This window comes from Cydia splendana, chromosome 1, assembly GCF_910591565.1.
Source record: "Cydia splendana chromosome 1, ilCydSple1.2, whole genome shotgun sequence".
Taxonomy (NCBI): domain Eukaryota; kingdom Metazoa; phylum Arthropoda; class Insecta; order Lepidoptera; family Tortricidae; genus Cydia; species Cydia splendana.
The window spans coordinates 8,094,209-8,113,643 of NC_085960.1; the positions used below are offsets into that span (position 1 = coordinate 8,094,209).

General features: G+C 36.6%; 1 protein-coding gene across 1 annotated transcript; it reads right to left on the reverse strand.

Moving 5' to 3' along the window:
• Window positions 1-894: 894 nt before the first annotated feature.
• LOC134796065 (V-type proton ATPase subunit E) lies at window positions 895-19,431 on the reverse strand. The gene is made up of 5 exons (XM_063768001.1): window positions 19,264-19,431; window positions 18,891-19,066; window positions 6,000-6,168; window positions 5,306-5,500; window positions 895-1,877 (listed from the first exon to the last, which is right to left on the reverse strand). The coding sequence occupies exons 1-5, from the start codon at window positions 19,294-19,296 to the stop codon at window positions 1,770-1,772; spliced, it is 681 nt and encodes a 226-aa protein (XP_063624071.1). The 5' UTR covers window positions 19,297-19,431; the 3' UTR covers window positions 895-1,769.
• Window positions 19,432-19,435: the final 4 nt, after the last annotated feature.

Genomic DNA, 19,435 nt, shown 5'->3' on the forward strand with positions numbered 1-19,435 from the left:
TCTTCGTAAGTATGTTGAAAAACATTGTGTGTATAACATATTTGCATATTTATACTGTGATTACCCATTTTATGAAACGTCCGCTAAACTAGCACAGGTCCGACGCTGACAGTGGTCACGGGCGTACTGGCGTGAGGAATAGGCGCAAGGTATTGCCGCGTAGGGTGTAATTTAGTAGGCAAAATGTTGAATTCATCAAATTATGAATGAAAAAATTAACGTATCGATAAAAGGACAAGCAATAATGAAGATTTACTTAAAAGCTATCGACTGAAGTAAGTTTCATATACATTTTCGTCCTAGTACTTCTAACATAAGGAAATAAAGACAGTGTTAGGCATGTTTTCAACTTAAGATTCTATCGAGAAAATAATGAGCCGTCGTGTTTCTGACAAGCAATAACGTAGTTCAAGGACTGAAGTTATACATACTAGAAAATAATGCATGAAATCCTTGTAAAAGTCTGTAAATATGGTGACAAAAAAGTGTATTTTACTACACACTTCGCCTTAATGTAGACAATTTGATGTAGATTACTTATGTGTCAGAACATTTATTGCTACAAGTCACCGTATACGAGTTATTTATAAAAAACTACAAAGGGACCTTAAACCCGATGACTGATCAGTTCATCAGCGTCACATAACATAAATTGACCTCCGCATTGGATAGACAGCAACATTGAATGTTCCAGTAATCAAAGAAACTTAATTGCTAAATTGGAAATCAAAATAACTAAAATGGGCCAGAATCACCAATTTTAAACTACTACGATTAGTGCTCATCGATGTTAGTGTCGTAAGCGCCATCGACAATAAGGTCCCTTTTCATAGATAATACCACATATATTGTTATAGGGCAAGAAGAGGGCAAGGCATATAAATAAAAGATTAATATTAACACATCTATATATTTACATAAGAATTTTAACAGTGCCATAAAGGGGATTATACATTGTACCTTATATAAGAGCTATTGTGCTCTGCCGATTACGTCCGTCAAAAGCAAGCCGAGAGAACTGTAACTGCCAGGTAATACAAGGTAGGAATGTGTGAAACACTGAAAGGTTCCCCCACGGCGCTACACTGCGCGCAGCCAAATCTTTACCTCGATTTAGGTGTTCCCAGCATAGGATGCTGCCGCCGTGAGACAACCTTGCAGCACTCAATGATCCTACGCGAAACGATATAGACCAAATATATCGTTGCAAAACATCCAGTAATAACATCTATTATTATAAGGATACAGAAACATTTTCGCATACAACTAATTGTTAACGTCGATCTAATGAAGGCGCCTGTGTCTTGTGACTCGTGCTGCATTAATACTGAAGGCGGAAGGTGCAGAGCAGACGCCTATGAACTCTTTAACAGAATCGACTTTAAAATGCTATTTATATTAGGTACCTAGATATATGGTAACAATGTCTTAATTATATCGTTTCGAATCTCTACTCTAGGATACATATTGACGAATGAATTGTACGAATAAAATATTTTGTTCTCAGTAGACATCGGTGTTAAGTAGGCGAAACTAACATACAGTTAAGAATAGAACAACAAACAGGAACCAGAAACTTACATGATCACACATTATTTACTTCTGACGACTCGACAGGACCAATCATCAGTTAAATTCTACACAGCAAAATTGTACGCATTATTACAATATAATTAATTAGGCAAAGGAAAACATTTATTATTATAATAACGTTTAGTTCTACGAATAATAATGATTTATAATAAGTTAGTAGTAACAGATGTGTTAATCTAGTCGGTGAACTTGCGGTTGGGGTTGCGGCCGAAGAGCGCCGTACGGATCTGTGGCAGCAGCTGCTGGGCGATGAGCTCCAGCCGCGACTCCAGCGTGTTGCAAATCTGCATCAAATGATTCCTTTCACACTTGGTTCATTGTATTTGGCCCCGTTCAAATTATCGCGTAAACTACTCCCATCATGTACAAGTGCCGGCAGTTAGTAGACGAAACGCAACAATGTTTTAACAGCGATAGCAACGCTACTAAACGCATAACTTGTACTTTATCCGCGTTCGTAAGCGCTGGTTTGAACAAGGCCTTATAACTTGATTTACTAGTAGCTTGGCGTCAATCCAACCTGATCCCAATTGTTTGTCTCTTCATATAATAGAGCAAATTGCCTAACATAACAATTCTTAAAAGCAAAAAATAAGCCATTATACTGGAGGATATGTGCTTTTACGCCTCGCCACTACAAATAATGTACTAAAAAGTTATAAATAAAAATTACTTACAGAAACATCTTTGTAGTGATCAAATAATTAAAATAACATTTTTGGTTCAAAATGATAAACTACCATACAATGTTTACTTAAGAGTTGCAACCCTTTTTATTTAGTCTTGTCTTATTTTTGTAAAATTCGATTTCTACTGGCAAATCATATTACTTTTTGTCAACCGGGTTTTTTAACCTAATTAGACCCCACTGAATCCGATTTTGCCGGTTGCTTGATCGAGTTCTTGACCGGAAGTGAGATATTTGATATTAAAGGTCCCTTTTTTTAGTTTTTCGTAAATAACTCTTAAACAGTGGCTCATAGCCAAAAATGTTCTACTAGATAAGTAATCTGCATAAAATTTCCTACAAGAAAGATTCTGTACAATTTTTCGCTAGGAACAATATTTAAAGAGATATTAACGCGGGAAAGTTACTTATAATCACTTCTAAGGTCCCTTTTTTTAGTTTTTCGTAAATAACTCGTAAACGGTGGCCAATATCAAAAAAAAAAATTAAAAATTAATAACCTACACAAAATTTTGTACAAAAAAGATTCAGTACACTTTTTCGCAGGGACCAATGTTTAAAAAGATAATAAAGAGGGAAAGTTAATTATAGTAAATTCTAAGGTTCCTTGTTTTTATTTTTTCGTTAATAATTTGTAAAGTATGACTCATAGCAAAAAAAATCTTATACATGAATAATAAACATAAAATTTCATACAAGAAACATGCAGAACACTTTTCGCTAGGATCAATATTTAAAAAGACAAAACAGCGGGTAAATTAATTATAATCAATTTTAAAGTCCATTTTTAGTTTTTTGTAAATAACTCGTAAACGGTGTCCCATAGCAAAATAGGTTTTTAAGAATAAATTATCTACATAAAATTTTCTCCAAAAAACATCTTGAACACTTTTCTCTAGGATCAAAATTTAAAACGATATTAAAGGTTAATTACAATCAGTCCACAGGTCACTTTTTTTTAGTTTTTCGTAAATAACTCCTAAACGGTGGCCCATAGCAAAACAATATTATACATAAATATTGAACATAAAATTGTCCACAAAAAAGGTTCTGTACACTTTTTCGCTACGATCAATATTTAATGAGGTATTCAAGGGGGTAAGTTAATTATTATAATCAATTTCCAGGTCCCTATTTTTAGTTATCCGTAAATGACTCGTGAATGGTGGCCCATAGCAAAATAGGGAGCTATGGGTTACCGTTTACGAGTTATTTACAAAAAACTAAAAAGGGACTTTAAAATTGATTATAATGAACTTACCCGCTGCTTTGTCTTTTTAAATACCGTAAAACGGGGTCAACAGAAATCGCGGGGTGAATAGAGAAATTTTGAACTTTTTCTTTCAAGTTGTTATATTTAAAAACGTACGTCTCTAAAATTAGATTTTTTGGAACACGTATATAGTAGACTATTTATTCTTTACATTGATACCAAAAGAAGCTAATCAAACTGCCTAAAAGTTATATTTTTTTTACTCTAAAGTAAGGCCTTACCGAGGTAAGAAATGAAGCCTGTCTGAACTTTGTTCTAGCGGTAAAAGTAGTGACATTAACGTAGCTAAAGTTAGCTAACCTGGTAATATAGTATCTTTAGTACCTAAATAATAAATAATATCACCAATTTTCTCTATAATGAAGCATTTTTTTTGCGAAAAACTATCAACAAGCAATTTTACGTGAAATAGGGGTCAGTGGACACGCATATAGGATGAATAGTTACGTAATAGGGGGTGATTAGATACCGCAAAGGGGTGAAAAAATACGCCTTGGGGGTTAAAAGCACGAAAAAATGTTTTGTATCAAATAACTGTTTAACAGATATATATACTATTTGCCAATAGAGTATCAACATAATAATGACCAAATTCGATGCCTATGACAACTAAAACTTCATATTTCTATTCACCCCTTTCGTGTGTCTATCGACCCCGTTTTTAGGATATGGAGAAAATAGGTAGTTTTCTTTGATTTTCTCTGAATTGGGTGGGTCAAAATTGGTTTCACAAATGCAAAATTGAAGAACTAATTAAGGCTCATAACATGATGTGAAAATTTTTACTTTTATCATTTGGATTATTGGCGAAAATCGTCCTTGAAGTTGAAAATCGTGTCTTTTCACCCCGTTTTACGGTATTGATCCTAGCGAAAAGTGTTCTACATGTTTCTTGTAGGAAATTTTATGTTTATTATTTACGTGCAAATTTATTTTTGCTTTGTGCCATACTTTTCAAATTATTAACGAAAAAGTAAAAACAAGGAATCTTAGAATTTATTATAATTAACTTTCCCTCTTTATTATCTTTTTAAATATTGATCCCTGCGAAAAGTGTACACAATCTTTTTTTTAGAAAAATTTGTATAGATTATTAACGTTTAACAAGATTTTTGGATATTAGCCACCGTTTACGAGTTATTTAGGAAAAACTAAAAAAAGGGGCCTTGGAAGTGATTATAATTAAATTTCCCGCGTTAATATCTCTTTGAATATTGATCCTAGCGAAAAATTGTACGGAATCTTTCTTGTAAACAATTTTATGCACATTACTTATGTGTAAGAACATTTTTTGCTATGCGCCACCGTTTAAGTTATTTACGAAAAACTAAAAAAAGGGACCTTTAATATCTAATATCTCACTTCCGGTCAAGAATTCGATCAAGCAACCGGCAAGCAAATTCGGATTCAGCGGGGTCTAATTAGGTTAAAAAACCCGGTTGCCAAAAAATAATATGATTTGCCAGTCGCATCAAGAAGGAGAGCGATTTTGAATTATTATGTCTAGTCTAATTAGGGTTTGTTTAGTAGTAAAACAAGCTTGTTTTGCCACTTTCCTACATGTTTCATGTTATGTTTAGTAAATGTTTTGTCCGCGGCTTAGCTTGGCAACCCTAAGCACTGGAAAGCTGTAATCTATGAATATAGAAATGGTATCATAAAATATACAAAAATCATTTTTTTTGTCCATTTGCGACAACACGAGTCCAAATGAATTCGACTACGAATTGAACTAGATGTGTGATAGTTACCTTAATACGGCCCTTGGCCGCTACAAGATCGACACCGCCGCAGGTCTCAGCAGGGAGGAAGTTCTCGTTGTCCACCTTCAGCTGGAGGTCCTTGCTGATCTTCTGCTTGTAGCTGGCCTGTGCCTTGGAGAGCAGCCCCTCCACCAGGCTCTTATCGGCCTGTCGTACGCGGACGGTTACCTGAGGTTCCACCAACTAAACAAACAACAAAAAAGTTTCTTGGTAAGCTCCAACCAGAAAAAAATATAAGCAATAAATATCAAAACTTAATGAACCATATTTATAAGGACATTCTAACATACATGCTGTCCTCGCTGATTGCGATATGTCATCCTATTTACTATTTAGGCACAGGATTAAACAGCAATAACTTAAGTCAGGTATTTATAAAAAGCCTCGTTTTTATTAAAAAGATTTTAAGTGACCAAACGTCACTTATAGTATAGAAAAAAAACGGGTATTCATTAGCCGGGTCCACACAGATTTTATCAAAATCAGTACAGTGGTTAAAGCATGAAACTTTATCAAGACAGATCACGTTACATACTCATTACGTTATTATACATATTTAGTTAGTATAATATGATAGTTTTATGGTAACTATCTATGGACTCAAACACACTTCTTGTCTTAAAAAATATATTTTAATATTTTTGTTTTCGTTTAATTTCTAAGTAATGATTTAACAACCCACCTGGAATAGAGCCTGTACAATGAGTGTGACAAGCAGGTCGGAGTACAATTCCTTGTTGTTGGGCACCTCAGCCAGGCGCTTGCGGGCCTCGTCCAGCACGTTACGTACGTGGTCTTCACGCACTTTCAGTACTTTCAGACGAGCTTGGTTGAGCATGTTCGAAGATTGGCTGGAGAATAATAACACCAACTTTCGTTATTAAAATTTTTGTATTAATGGTCAAATAATAGCTGGTTTGGGAAATAATCCGGATTATGCTCCCTTTTCATCAAAATCCAATATTTTCATAATGTGAAGGCTCCATCAAGCAATGATGATCAATCCTGGGTGGGTTTAAAAAAAACCGGCCAAGTGCGAGTCGGACTCGCGTACCAAGGGTTCCGTTCATTAAGTCCGACTCACGCTTGACTGCACATTTCTAATAGGTTTTTCTGTCATCTATAGGTAAAGAACTATTTTGTGAACTTTTTTCAAAATTTTAGACGTAGTAGTAGTTTCGGAGATGAAGGGGGGGGGGGGGTCATTTTTTGGCTATTTTCTTAAATAACTTCTTACCTATGTATTTTAAAATTTATAAAAAAATATATTTGAAATTCTCAAAAAGATGAGCTCTTTCAATTGATATATCATAACACGATATACATAAAGTCTATTTCAATAGAACTTGCTAACTATGTAAACAAACAACTTAACTTTGTTTTATCTGTTTCTCTTTGAATTTTCACACCACCTCATCAAATACCATTGAAACCATACACATATACACTATAGAAATGGTCCGTTCCGTAAAATACACAAACATATAACTGTATCTTGGATATTTAATTAAAAGTTTAAAATGGGTTCATAAGTTAGGTTATTAGGACCTGTTGGAATGACGGTTTTGTTTCTTTTAAATTCTACAATTGTCTATGATGGGTAGTGTTGTGACTAAAGTTTGTGATATAAACCCGCTACACACTACCCAACCCACGCTCTGTACCTACCGCCACGGTTATAAAATACATCAATACATCATTCTTAGGTACTAATTTGTCTTCTGATCGTGATTAAACAAATTAAAAATAAGTAACTACTTGTTTTTTACTTTTGGTATTTTATTATTCGATATGGTTTGACATTAGTAAAGTAGTAAGTAGGAGTCTTGGCCATCACTAGTAAATTCATCATTCAGAGACAATTTCAATATGGCGGTTTGTTTACACAGTTAGCAAGTTCTATTGAAATAGACTTTAGTTTGTAAATTTTTATTTTTTAACTTTCTCATTTACCCCCCAAAAGTGGCCCCCATGTTTAAAATTAATTTGTTTACGTTACATTTCCGTCTTTGGGTCACTAATTTACATATGTGTACCAAATTTCAACTTAATTCATCCAGTAGTTTACGAGAAAATAGGCTGTGACAGACGGACAGACAGACAGACGCACGAGTGATCCTATAAGGGTTCCGTTTTTTCCTTTTGAGGTACGGAATACGGAACCCTAAAAAATATATTTTGTCCCAATCTACTAGCCAATGGTTGTCTAGAAGAGATCACTCTTCCGTGATAAGACCACCTGTTGTGTAACCAGGTGTGCAATAAAGAGTTATTGTATTTTATTTTACAAAATAATTTTAGAGATGCATATGTCGTAGGCCGATCGTACGTTCAGGCAGATCGTAATGTTCCTGTGTAATGTTTTGACGATAGTCACATCAAACCAATATATGTGGTATTATCTATGAAAAGGGACCTTATTGTCGATGGCGCTTACGACACTAACATCGATGAGCACTAAACGTAGTAGTTTAAAATTGGTGATTCTGGCCCATTTTAGTTATTTTGATTTCCAATTTAGCAATTAACCCATTCATGGCCACGAACCGCTGAGCGTACACAATACGCCGGGCCACCATACAAACCGTTTTTAGCTAAAACGTATGACTCAGCTTATGGGTCTCGAGCCTGGCGCGCACGGTAAATAAATCGCCGCTTATGAAGCCGGCCAGTTGAACAGCATTATGCAACATTTTTACTAACCACCGTTTTTCTGTGCCTATCAAAAAAAAACTAATTACTTATTGCAGTTTGGTTAGGCGGGTTCAAATTCCGGTAATCCATAGCCATGGTCACAAAATACGAAATCACAACAGCACAGGAGGAGTATAAAGTCGCCCACGAATAAATCGTGACTAAATAATATTTATTTCCCATGTTACTGATGTTACTCCAAAATACATCTCTAATAGGGGGGATGGGATGAATCACTTCTTGAACTCTTGTGACAAATACGTCAAATACCACATGAAAAATAATACCGCCGCCGCCGCTCGGATGCATTCCTTGTTTATTGTCCAAGTGTGTCCGATAAGCTTACACCTAGTCGGTCATTTATCTTTGTTTTGGTAAACGCCATTATATTAGTGGCAATAGAGAACTTAAAATGTATTATAGTACTTACTTTCTAATCTGCCATAGAAACCACGATGTTTTAAAGAACTTGTAAATATTTGTCACAAACTATTTGTAATACAATACATATTAGTTAGTGATGACTGTTTCAACCGCCTTGTTTTATATTGAAACGAAAAAAAATGAACCTTAACATCATTGTTAGTAGGTAATTGCCTAAGATACAATACAACGATCACCAAATATTATGACATAAAAGTACAGTGGGAGAAAATCCTAGTTGCCTTGCCCCTTATACAAAACAAAATATTATTATACTACGGTTTGGTTCCTACAAAATGTGGCTTACCATCATCCAAACAGTAATCGGTTGTAAAATGGTACAATATCAAATAGCTTCAACATGAAATAAGCTTTAAAACAAGCCAATAAAGTTTATTTTAGCCTGCTACGGAAACATTAGTAGTTTTTACAAGTAGCGCCAGGCCACGGTGACCCATACCTTGAGCCATGTCAATAACTTCTGAAATATATATATTTTTTGTATTTTATAAAAATGGATTTTTCTGTTTGCTTGCATCGCATATGTATCTAGAATTTCAGTATATTTACTATATTGCACTGATAGTAAACCAAACATGAATATTCTAGACCCTGTTTTCATTAAAAAATACGTGTTTATAATTTTTTAACCTAATATACCTTGTAGAAATGGTTGTTAGCTTATATGATACTTACGTTATTACATCAAATTACGTTTCGTTTAAGTTTAAATCAGAATTTATTCAAGACTCACATGTGAGTCACTGGCCCTGCGGAACTGTTTCAGCATGACCCATACGCTGAGTCGCTGGCCCTGAATGGGTTAAGTTTCTTTGATTACCACCACCATATTTACAGACTTTTACAAGGATTTCATGCATTATTTTCTAGTATGTATAAGTCCTTGAACTACGTTATTGCTTGTCAGAAACACGACGGCTCATTATTTTCTCGATAGAATCTTAAGTTGAAAACATGCCTAACACTGTCTTTATTTCCTTATGTTAGAAGTACTAGGACGAAAATGTATATGAAACTTACTTCAGTCGATAGCTTTTAAGTAAATCTTCATTATTGCTTGTCCTTTTATCGATACGTTAATTTTTTCATTCATCATTTGATGAATTCAACATTTTGCCTACTAAATTACACCCTACGCGGCAATACCTTGCGCCTATTCCTCACGCCAGTACGCCCGTGACCACTGTCAGCGTCGGACCTGTGCTAGTTTAGCGGACGTTTCATAAAATGGGTAATCACAGTATAAATATGCAAATATGTTATACACACAATGTTTTTCAACATACTTACGAAGAAAAGCAAAATAATTCTTAAATACGGTGACATTTCAGACATTCGTCCGTCATATTGTCATTTTATAACAAGTTGGGCAGCAAAGGCACACACCCATCTAACCAATCCGGAATTCAGTCACGATTGATAAATTGTGTAAACATATTTTAAAAGGCTATAAAATTAATCAAATTGAATAATTTAGACTGGTCACATTTTTGTAAAAATCGATTTCTACTGGCAAAACATATTACTTTTTGGCAACCGGGTTTTTTAACCTAATTAGACCCCGCTGAATCCGAATTTGCCGGTTGCTTGATCGAATTCTTGACTGGAAGTGAGATATGTGATATTAAAGGTCCCTTTTTTTAGTTTTTCGTAAATAACTCGTAAACGGTGGCCAATATAAAAAAAATGAACTAACAATCTACACAAAATTTTCAATAAAAACAGATTCAGTACATTTTTAGCAGGGATCAATATTTAAAAAGATAATAAAGAGGGAAAGTTAATTATAATAAATTCTAAGGTTCCTTGTTTTTATTTTTTCGTTAATAATTTGAAAAGTATGACTCATAGCAAAAACAAACATCAAACATCAACATTTATTAAGCAAATAGGCCACAAGGGCACTTTTACACGTCATCATTGAATTTACATAATTACAAGCAAAAATAATAACATCAACAATTTTATAAAATAAAACTAACAATTCAATCTAACGTATTACAAATCTTACACATAAATCATCATCATCATCATCATCTCAGCCATAAGACGTCCACTGCTGAACATAGGCCTCCCCCTTGGACCTCCATACGTGCCGGTTGGAAGCGACCCGCATCCAGCGTCTTCCGGCGACCTTAACAAGATCGTCTGTCCATCTTGTGGGTGGACGTCCTACGCTGCGCTTGCTAGTCCGTGGTCTCTACTCGAGCACATTTCGACCCCATCGGCCATCTTCTCTGCGTGCAATGTGGCCTGCCCATTGCCACTTCAGCTTGCTAATCCGGTGGGCTATGTCGGTGACTTTAGTTCGTCTACGGATCTCTTAATTTCTGATTCGATCACGTAGAGAAACTCCGAGCATAGCCCTCTCCATAGCTCGTTGAGCGACTTTGAGTTTTGAGATGAGGCCGGTAGTGAAAGACCACGTTTCGGAGCCGTAAGTCATCACTGGTAACACACATTGATTGAAGACTTTCGTCTTGAGGCACTGAGGTATGTCGGACGAAAAGACATTACGTAGTTTCCCGAACGCTGCCCAACCGAGTTGGATTCGGCGGTTGACCTCTTTCTCGAAGTTGGACCTACCTAATTGGACTACTTGTCCTAGGTAGATGTACGAGTCAACAACTTCGAGTACCGAGTTCCCAACAGAGACTGGGATGGGCACAACATTGGCATTTGACATAAGTTTCGTCTTGTCCATGTTCATTTTCAAGCCCACCCGTTGTGAAACTCGGTTGAGGTCATCGAGCATCATGCTGAGTTCCTCCATCGACTTTGCCATGACTACGATATCGTCGGCAAACCGAAGGTGAGTGATGTATTCGCCGTTGATGTTGATGCCAAGTCCTTCCCATTCCAGGAGCTTGAAGGCGTCTTCCATTACGGCAGTAAACAGTTTCGGAGAGATAACGTCTCCCTGCCTTACGCCTCTTTGCAATGGAATCGCCCTCGTGCTCTGCTCCTGTACTCGGACCGACATGGTGGCGTTATTATACAAACACTTCAACACTTCGATGTACCGATAGTCAATATGGCATCGCTGAAGAGACAAGCACCGCCCATGTTTCCACCGAATCGAAGGCTTTCTCATAGTCCACAAACGCTAAGCATAATGGCAAGTTATACTCTTCGGTCTTCTGTATAACTTGCAGCAGCGTATGGATGTGGTCTATGGTACTATAGCCTTTTCGGAAACCGGCTTGTTCGGGAGGCTGGAAGTCATCAAGTCTGTGTTCGAGACGGTTCGTGATGACCCTTGAAAACAGCTTATAGACATGGCTCAGAAGCGTGATGGGTCTGTAGTTCTTCAATAGGTTGTTATCACCTTTTTTGAAGAACAACACCACCTCGCCTCTATTCCATGTTTCAGGCGTTATGCCCTCGGACAAGGCGGAATTAAAGAGCTTCTGGAGGACTTTAAGTACCGGTGTTCCACCCGCTCTCAGAAGCTCTGAAGTGATTTCGTCTTTGCCCGGCGCCTTGTTGTTCTTAAGCTGCTTCAGGGCCATCCTAATCTCGTACAGACTGATGTCCGGGATATCTTCGGTATAATGTCGGGACAGCTTGGCTCTTGGACCTCCTACCAAGCTGTCAACGGGCTTTGCGATCGAAGTGTATAACTGTCCATAGAACCTCTCGATCTCACCTAAAACCTCCGCTTTGCTCGACGTTATGCTGCCATCTTCCCGTTTCAGCTTTGTCAGCTGGCTTTGCCCAATAGATCCTTGCTTTGCTTGCGTTGCTTTGTCCTTTGCGAACACTTTGGAGCCTTGGTTTCGCTCAATAGTCTCTTTAATACGGTTAGTATTAAAGAGACGCAGATCATGTCGCAAGGACTTAGATATACGTCTATTGAGCTGCCTATATGACTCCGCGTCATCGAGAGACTGCAACTGTAGCGAGCGTCGTTCAGCCATGAGGTTTAAGGTTTGCTCGGTCAATTTCTGAGGTCTATCTTTACGGCGGGGTCTAAAAAACCGGGCAAGTGCGAGTCGGACTCGCGCACGAAGGGTTCCGTACCATAATGCAAAAAAAAAGCAAAAAAAAAAACGGTCACCCATCCAAATACTGACCACTCCCGCCGTTGCTTAACTTTGGTCAAAAATCACGTTTGTTGTATGGGAGCCCCATTTAAATCTTTATTTTATTCTGTTTTTAGTATTTGTTGTTATAGCGGCAACAGAAATACATCATCTGTGAAAATTTCAACTGTCTAGCTATCACGGTTCGTGAGATACAGCCTGGTGACAGACGGACGGACGGACGGACGGACGGACGGACGGACGGACGGACGGACGGACGGACAGCGAAGTCTTAGTAATAGGGTCCCGTTTTACCCTTTGGGTACGGAACCCTAAAAACTTAGACCCTACTGTGTGGACAGTTTCCACTAGCCCGTCGTTGATTTCGTCCACTGAAGCCAAGTTCTCTAGGCAAGCAAAGCGGTTAGAGAGCTCGAGTTGAAAGCTTTCGGGGTTTTGAACATGGGCTCGAGTAGGTCGGAGCGTAGACTTCATCAGGCTGGACCTTTCAAGTTTAATATTGATATTCAGTGTGCCTCTTACGATTCGGTGATCACTACCGGTCTTTACCCTGTTGATCACACATAAATAATAAACATAAAATTTCCTACAAGAAACATGTAGAACACTTTTCGCTAGGATCAATATTTAAAAAGACAAAGCAGCCGGTAAGTTAATTACAATCAATTTTAAAGTCCCTTTTTAGTTTTTTGTAAATAACTCTTAAACGGTGTCCCATAGCAAAATAGGTTTTATGAATAAATAATCTACATAAAATTTCCTGCAAAAAACATCTGAACACTTTTCTCTAGGATCAATATTTAAAACGATATTAAAGGAAGAAAGTTCATTACAATCAATTCACATGTCACTTTTTTTAGTTTTTAGGGTCCCGTACCTCAAAAGGAAAAAACGGAACCCTTATAGGATCACTCGTGCGACTGTCTGTCTGTCTGTCCGTCTGTCACAGCCCATTTTCTTCAAAAGTACTGGACCAATTAAGTTGAAATTTGGTACACACATGTAAATTCGTGACCCAAAGACGGACATCTTACGTAAACAAATGAATTTTAAACATGGAGGCCACTTTTTAGCCAAGGGGGGTTAGTTAACATTAAGAACCTATTTTGCTATGGGCCACCGTTTACGAGTCATTTACGAAAAACTTAAAATAGGGACCTGGAAATTGATTATAATTAACTTACCCCCTTTAATACCTCATTAAATATTGATCGTAGCGAAAAAGTGTACAAAACCTTTTTTGTGGACAATTTTATGTTCAATATTTACGTATAATATTTTTTACAACTGCCCCCGTTGCAACCGTTTACGAGTTATTTACGAAAAAAAGCGACCTGTGAACTGAATGTGATTAACTTTCTTCCTTTAATATCGTTTTAAATATGGATCCTAGAGAAAAGTGTTCAGATGTTTTTTGCAGAAAATTTTATGGAGATTATTTATTCATAAAAACCTATTGTGCTATGGGACACCGTTTACGAGTTATTTACAAAAAACTAAAAAGGGACTTTAAAATTGATTATAATTGACTTACCGGACGCTTTGTCTTTTTAAATATTGATCCTAGCGAAAAGTGTTCTACATGTTTCTTGTAGGAAATTTTATGTTTATTATTTGTGTAAAATTTGTTTTTGCTATGAGTCATACTTTTCAAATTATTAACGAAAAAATAAAAACAAGGAACCTTAGAATTTATTATAATTAACTTTCCCTCTTTATTATCTTTTTAAATATTGATCCCTGCTAAAAATGTACTAAATCTTTTTTTATTGAAAATGTTGTGTCGATTATTAACGTTTAACATTTTTTTTATATTGGCCACCGTTTACGAGTTATTTACGAAAAACTAAAAAAAGAGACCTTCAAAAATTGATTATAATTAACTTTCCCGCCTTAATATCTCTTTGAATATTGATCCTAGCGAACAATTGTACGGAATCTTTCTTGTAGGCAATTTTATGCAGATTACTTATGTTTAAGAAAATTTTTGCTATGCGCCACCGTTTAAGAGTTATTTACGAAAAACTAAAAAAAAGGGACCTTTAATATCAACTATCTCACTTCCAGTCAAGAATTCGATCAATCAACCGGCAATTTCGGATTCAGCGGGGTCTAATTAGGTTAAAAAACCCGGTTGCCCGGTTAATATGTTTTGCCAGTCGAAATCGATTTTTACAAAAACATGATCAGTCAAGTATACACTCATATTGTATACATATAATTAATAATTATTTAGGTACACTCACCGACCTCACCGTCTTACCTACCATTTTTAGGGTTCCCTACCCAAAGGGTAAAACGGAACCCTATTAGTAAGACTCCGCTGTCCGTCCGTTCGTCCGTCCGTCTGTCAGCAGGCTGTATCTCACGAACCGTGATAGCTAGACAGTTGAAATTTTCACAGATGATGTATTTCTGTTGCCGCTATAACAACAAATACTAAAAAGTACGGAACCCTCGGTGGGCTCAGTGGGCGAGTCCGACTCGCGCTTGTCCGGTTTTTAATTTCATTAAGTACTCATCAAAATTCGAATTTACTAATAAATCTTTTTCAATATCAATTGCCGAACTAAAAATCCCGGAACTGACGATTCAGAATACCGATGTCGTCAGAATAAGGACGTAGACGTGCTGCGCGGGAATGGTGCGGTGCGCCGCGCGGGGCGCCCGCCTGCCCGTTCTACCACTCGTCTGCTTCACCCCCTTGAAAACGTAAAACTCGAGTATAACAGCGCCTTAAATATTCTATACACTTTTTCGCTAGGATCAATCTTCTTCTCCTTCAACCTAGCGTTTTAGCTAAGCGTCCGGTCTTCAGCATCCTCTGGTGTGAGTAGATTTTAAGCAGATTACTTATGTATCAGAACATTTTTTGGTACAGGCCACCGTTTACGAGTTATTTACAAAAAATATTAACAATTGATCATATTTAACTTTTTACCTTAAATATTTTTTTAAATACTGATCCTAGCGAAAAAGTGTATAGAATATTTAATGTAGACAATTTTACGCAGATTACTTATGTATCAGAACATTTTTGCTACAGGTCACCGTTTACGAGTTATTTATAAAAAACTACAAAGGGACCTTTAAACCCGATGACTGATAAGTTCATCAGCGTCACATAACATAAATTTACCTCCGCATTGGATAGACAGCAACATTGAATGTTCCAGTAATCAAAGAAACTTAATTGCTAAATTGGAAATCAAAATAACTAAACTGGGCCAGAATCCCCAATTTTAAACTACTACGTTTTGTGCTCATCGATGTTAGTGTCGTAAGCGCCATCGACAATAAGGTCCCTTTTCATAGATAATACCACATATAGGTAGGATAGGTTCGTTAGGTTGCTTCAGATGCCCGAACGGCAAACTGCCCAGAAATAGGAGCCCCGCGTAGCGTGGCTCCGTCGACTCAGGGAACGAGTCAAAGATTTTCACGTTTCACGATATGCCTAGTAATTTCACGATATGCCTGATCTTACGATCGGCCGCCGACACATACACCATAAATTCTTTTTTTCCCAAAGGGGTTCCATAAAAAAGTTTGAGAACCAATGTTCCATGTTTTAATAAAGTTGTACTCTAAACTAAAGCAAGGCATATGAAAAGAAAAAGGTTGCTTTATTTTACTTATTTCAGGTACAGAAAATACTAATATATCATAATCCTAATTCGAGTATTTTGGATATATCCATCCAAATTCCAATCCAATTATGAATTAGGGAGAGTAATCTGACAGCAGCAGTATAAAAAAACCGGACAAGTGCGAGTCGGACTCGCCCACCGAGGGTTCCGCACTTTTTAGTATTTGTTGTTATAGCGGCAACAGAAATACATCTGTGAAAATTTCAACTGTCTAGCTATCACGGTTCGTGAGATACAGCCTGGTGACAGACGGACGGACAGCGGTGTCTTAGTAATAGCAAAGAGAATAGATAGTATAGAGGGTTCCTGTCATAGTAAATTTTGTAGTCACAGTAAATTTACTGCCATCTATCGACACACAACTAAAACTCAAAATGAAAAAACGTATAAAACTATCGAAAAAATTTATATACAAGTATATATGGATAAATTATTTTATTATTTTTATATCATTTTGACCCATGTTCATTCACTGATACCTATGTGTTAAAATTGTTAAATATGAAACGGTGTCGTCAACGCCATCTAGCCGACCATAGGCCAAAAGTGTGTGTGCCATCTATCCGAGAATGACTTTTTCTTGATTTCCGAGGCATGTTTTTTTCTTAGACTTTATTCATCTTATACGGAGTTACATATGTCTTTGGTAATAGGGTCCCGTTTTACCCTTTGGGTACGGAACCCTAAAAACGTGTGATTCTGGAATGCTTATGTAAAAATATGATTGAAAAGGCATGGAGTTACATAGGGTAATTAGCCAGTAACCGGTCACCAGCCAAATAACTGGCCACCCTAAACTAAAAATGAATTCTATTCACCTATAAACAGAATTCGTTTTAGTATAAGGTTTCAATAACTGGCCAGCCTTCAATATCTAGCCAGTCTAGCCACCTTATACTTAAATGAATTCTGTTTATAGGTGAATAGAATTCATTTTTAGTTTCGGCAGGGGTGCGAAACTCCTGACTTCGGTCAAACTCGGCTCCGCTCGGCTCAGCATTGCTCTGAGCAATTATTGGGGTTGGCACCACTTGACTTCCTTTTGCGCGCATGACCACAGATAAGATAATCACTTGATTTTTGACAACCCTAAATAGCCGAAAGGGATAGTGCCATTAGAAAGGGACAGCATGATTCGACCCTGAACCGCTGTTAAACTTCGTTTTTGTAGGAAGTTTCCTTTCTGTATGGTAGTACTATTAATTATTCTGTGGTTCCGGGTGGCCAGTTACTGGTGAATTACCCTAAATGTTACTTTAATTTACCTATTCGACTTGGTGTGTTTGTATTTTGTATGTAAGTTTAGTTCTAGTTCAATTTTGTATGTTATGATAAGTTCTTTATTTATTTTTAAATGTAACTTGTATGTGTTGTTTATATGGACAGTTGTGTCTGTAATAAACATATTGAATTGAATAAATAGAAGTAACTTTAAGCCATAAGAAGTACCTATGAGATTTATATGGTAATGTGGTAATCTCATGAAATATATACCAACTACTGACAGTTTACTCTTTCTAATGCTAGATACATAGTTACAAGTTTAATAGTTAATAAACTATAATGTAAATATTTACGATTCAATACTGCACAATCCATCATATGATAGGTGAACAGAATACTAACTTTTACACATGTTTCTGACATACCACAAAGAACAAATTTAATGTTACGAAAGTATTTGAACAAATTAAATTATTTCAGAGAAATATTTTAATTTGTTTTTATCAAGTAGAAACACTACTATAGAAATTATAAACTGAAATAAATGTCATATACTAAGAAAAAGTGACCAAGGCCTATAGTGCCCCAGGCTGGAATCGAACCAGCGTCCTCTGCTATCGCGGCAGGTGCCTAAGCCACTCGACCACCGGGCCACAGCGGCATAGATCTAATTTTTCCAAGTATATGCACTTCTTACTGAAGGCTTATGGCGCCCCCTGGCCATCCCTAAGGTAACACTGTATGGTTCGGACCTTCTAACTGGATCACTCATGTGATACCGAGTTAGCGAGAGAGATGGCGCTGCCATCAATACTAAAGTATTTGAACAAATTAAATTATTTCAGAGAAATATTTTAATTTGTTTTTATCAAGTAGAAACACTACTATAGAAATTATAAACTGAAATAAATGTCATATACTAAGAAAAAGAGGCCTAGAGGCCTTGGTCACTTTTTCTTATTTTCAGTTTAAATTTAATGTTATTTCTTTGTATATTAAATAAAAAGAATACATTCTAAAATTGTACTGAAATGTAAAACATAGTCTTGTATAAATATTTTTAGTTCCATAATTTTTCCACAGTCAAATAAATGAAATCACATGACCAGATATCAAGTGCAACTAAATGAAGATAACAGTTAAGGCTGATACATTAGGTTAACCCTTTGAGCACCACATGTCATCTATAGTTGGAATCATAATTTGCAACCTTACATTTTTTTTTAATATTTGATTGTCCTTGATAATCAAATAATCGGGATATTGGGAAGAGCATGTAACTGTTGTAAAGTCAATAAAGACTTGGTTTTAAAATAAAGGAATAATTACCAATTATGCATTGGATTGTAATTGGAGTACCTACATACATCTTTTATTGAACATCACACTCAGTGAACATACCACGAGCAAAACTAGTGGATGTAATACCAGAGAGTAAATTCATAAATTGTATTTTCAAAAATCTAGTGCTCATTCATATGAACTCTTGGGAGTAAACATATTGTGGGTACATACATCTTTTTCTGGAGTTCCACCTGTTTCTCCTTCTTTTCATAGTACTCCATGATCTTAAGCCTCTGCTGTTGCACGAGACGGCCTTTCTCAATGTTGAACTCCTCTTCGGCTTTGGCATCGATTTCCTCAGCCTTTTCGTTGGCCTCTTGTTCGATGAAGGCCATCATATGCTTGATCTGGTAATGGAAAATTAGCATATTTACATGTAGGAACCGCTAAATCAAGCATGATAGAATATATTTATCATCAGCAACATCATCAAAGATAGTTCGTTCTTCACTATTCCCAGCATCTTCTAATATCAATCTGACAAATAACATGTCGTATTATATGCAGCGTACACTCTACGATAATGTATTTTATTGAAACATACCTGCTTCTGAACATCTGCGTCGCTTAGCGCCATGGCTGATAGTTAATATTTTACACCGCTCACACGTAAAACAGCCGATAATCAGCCAGAAAAGTAAAAACTGGCTGAAAGGAGCAAGTCGACGCCTAGTCAGACGTGCTTCTTCATTGAACGATCATATGATCCTTAATGT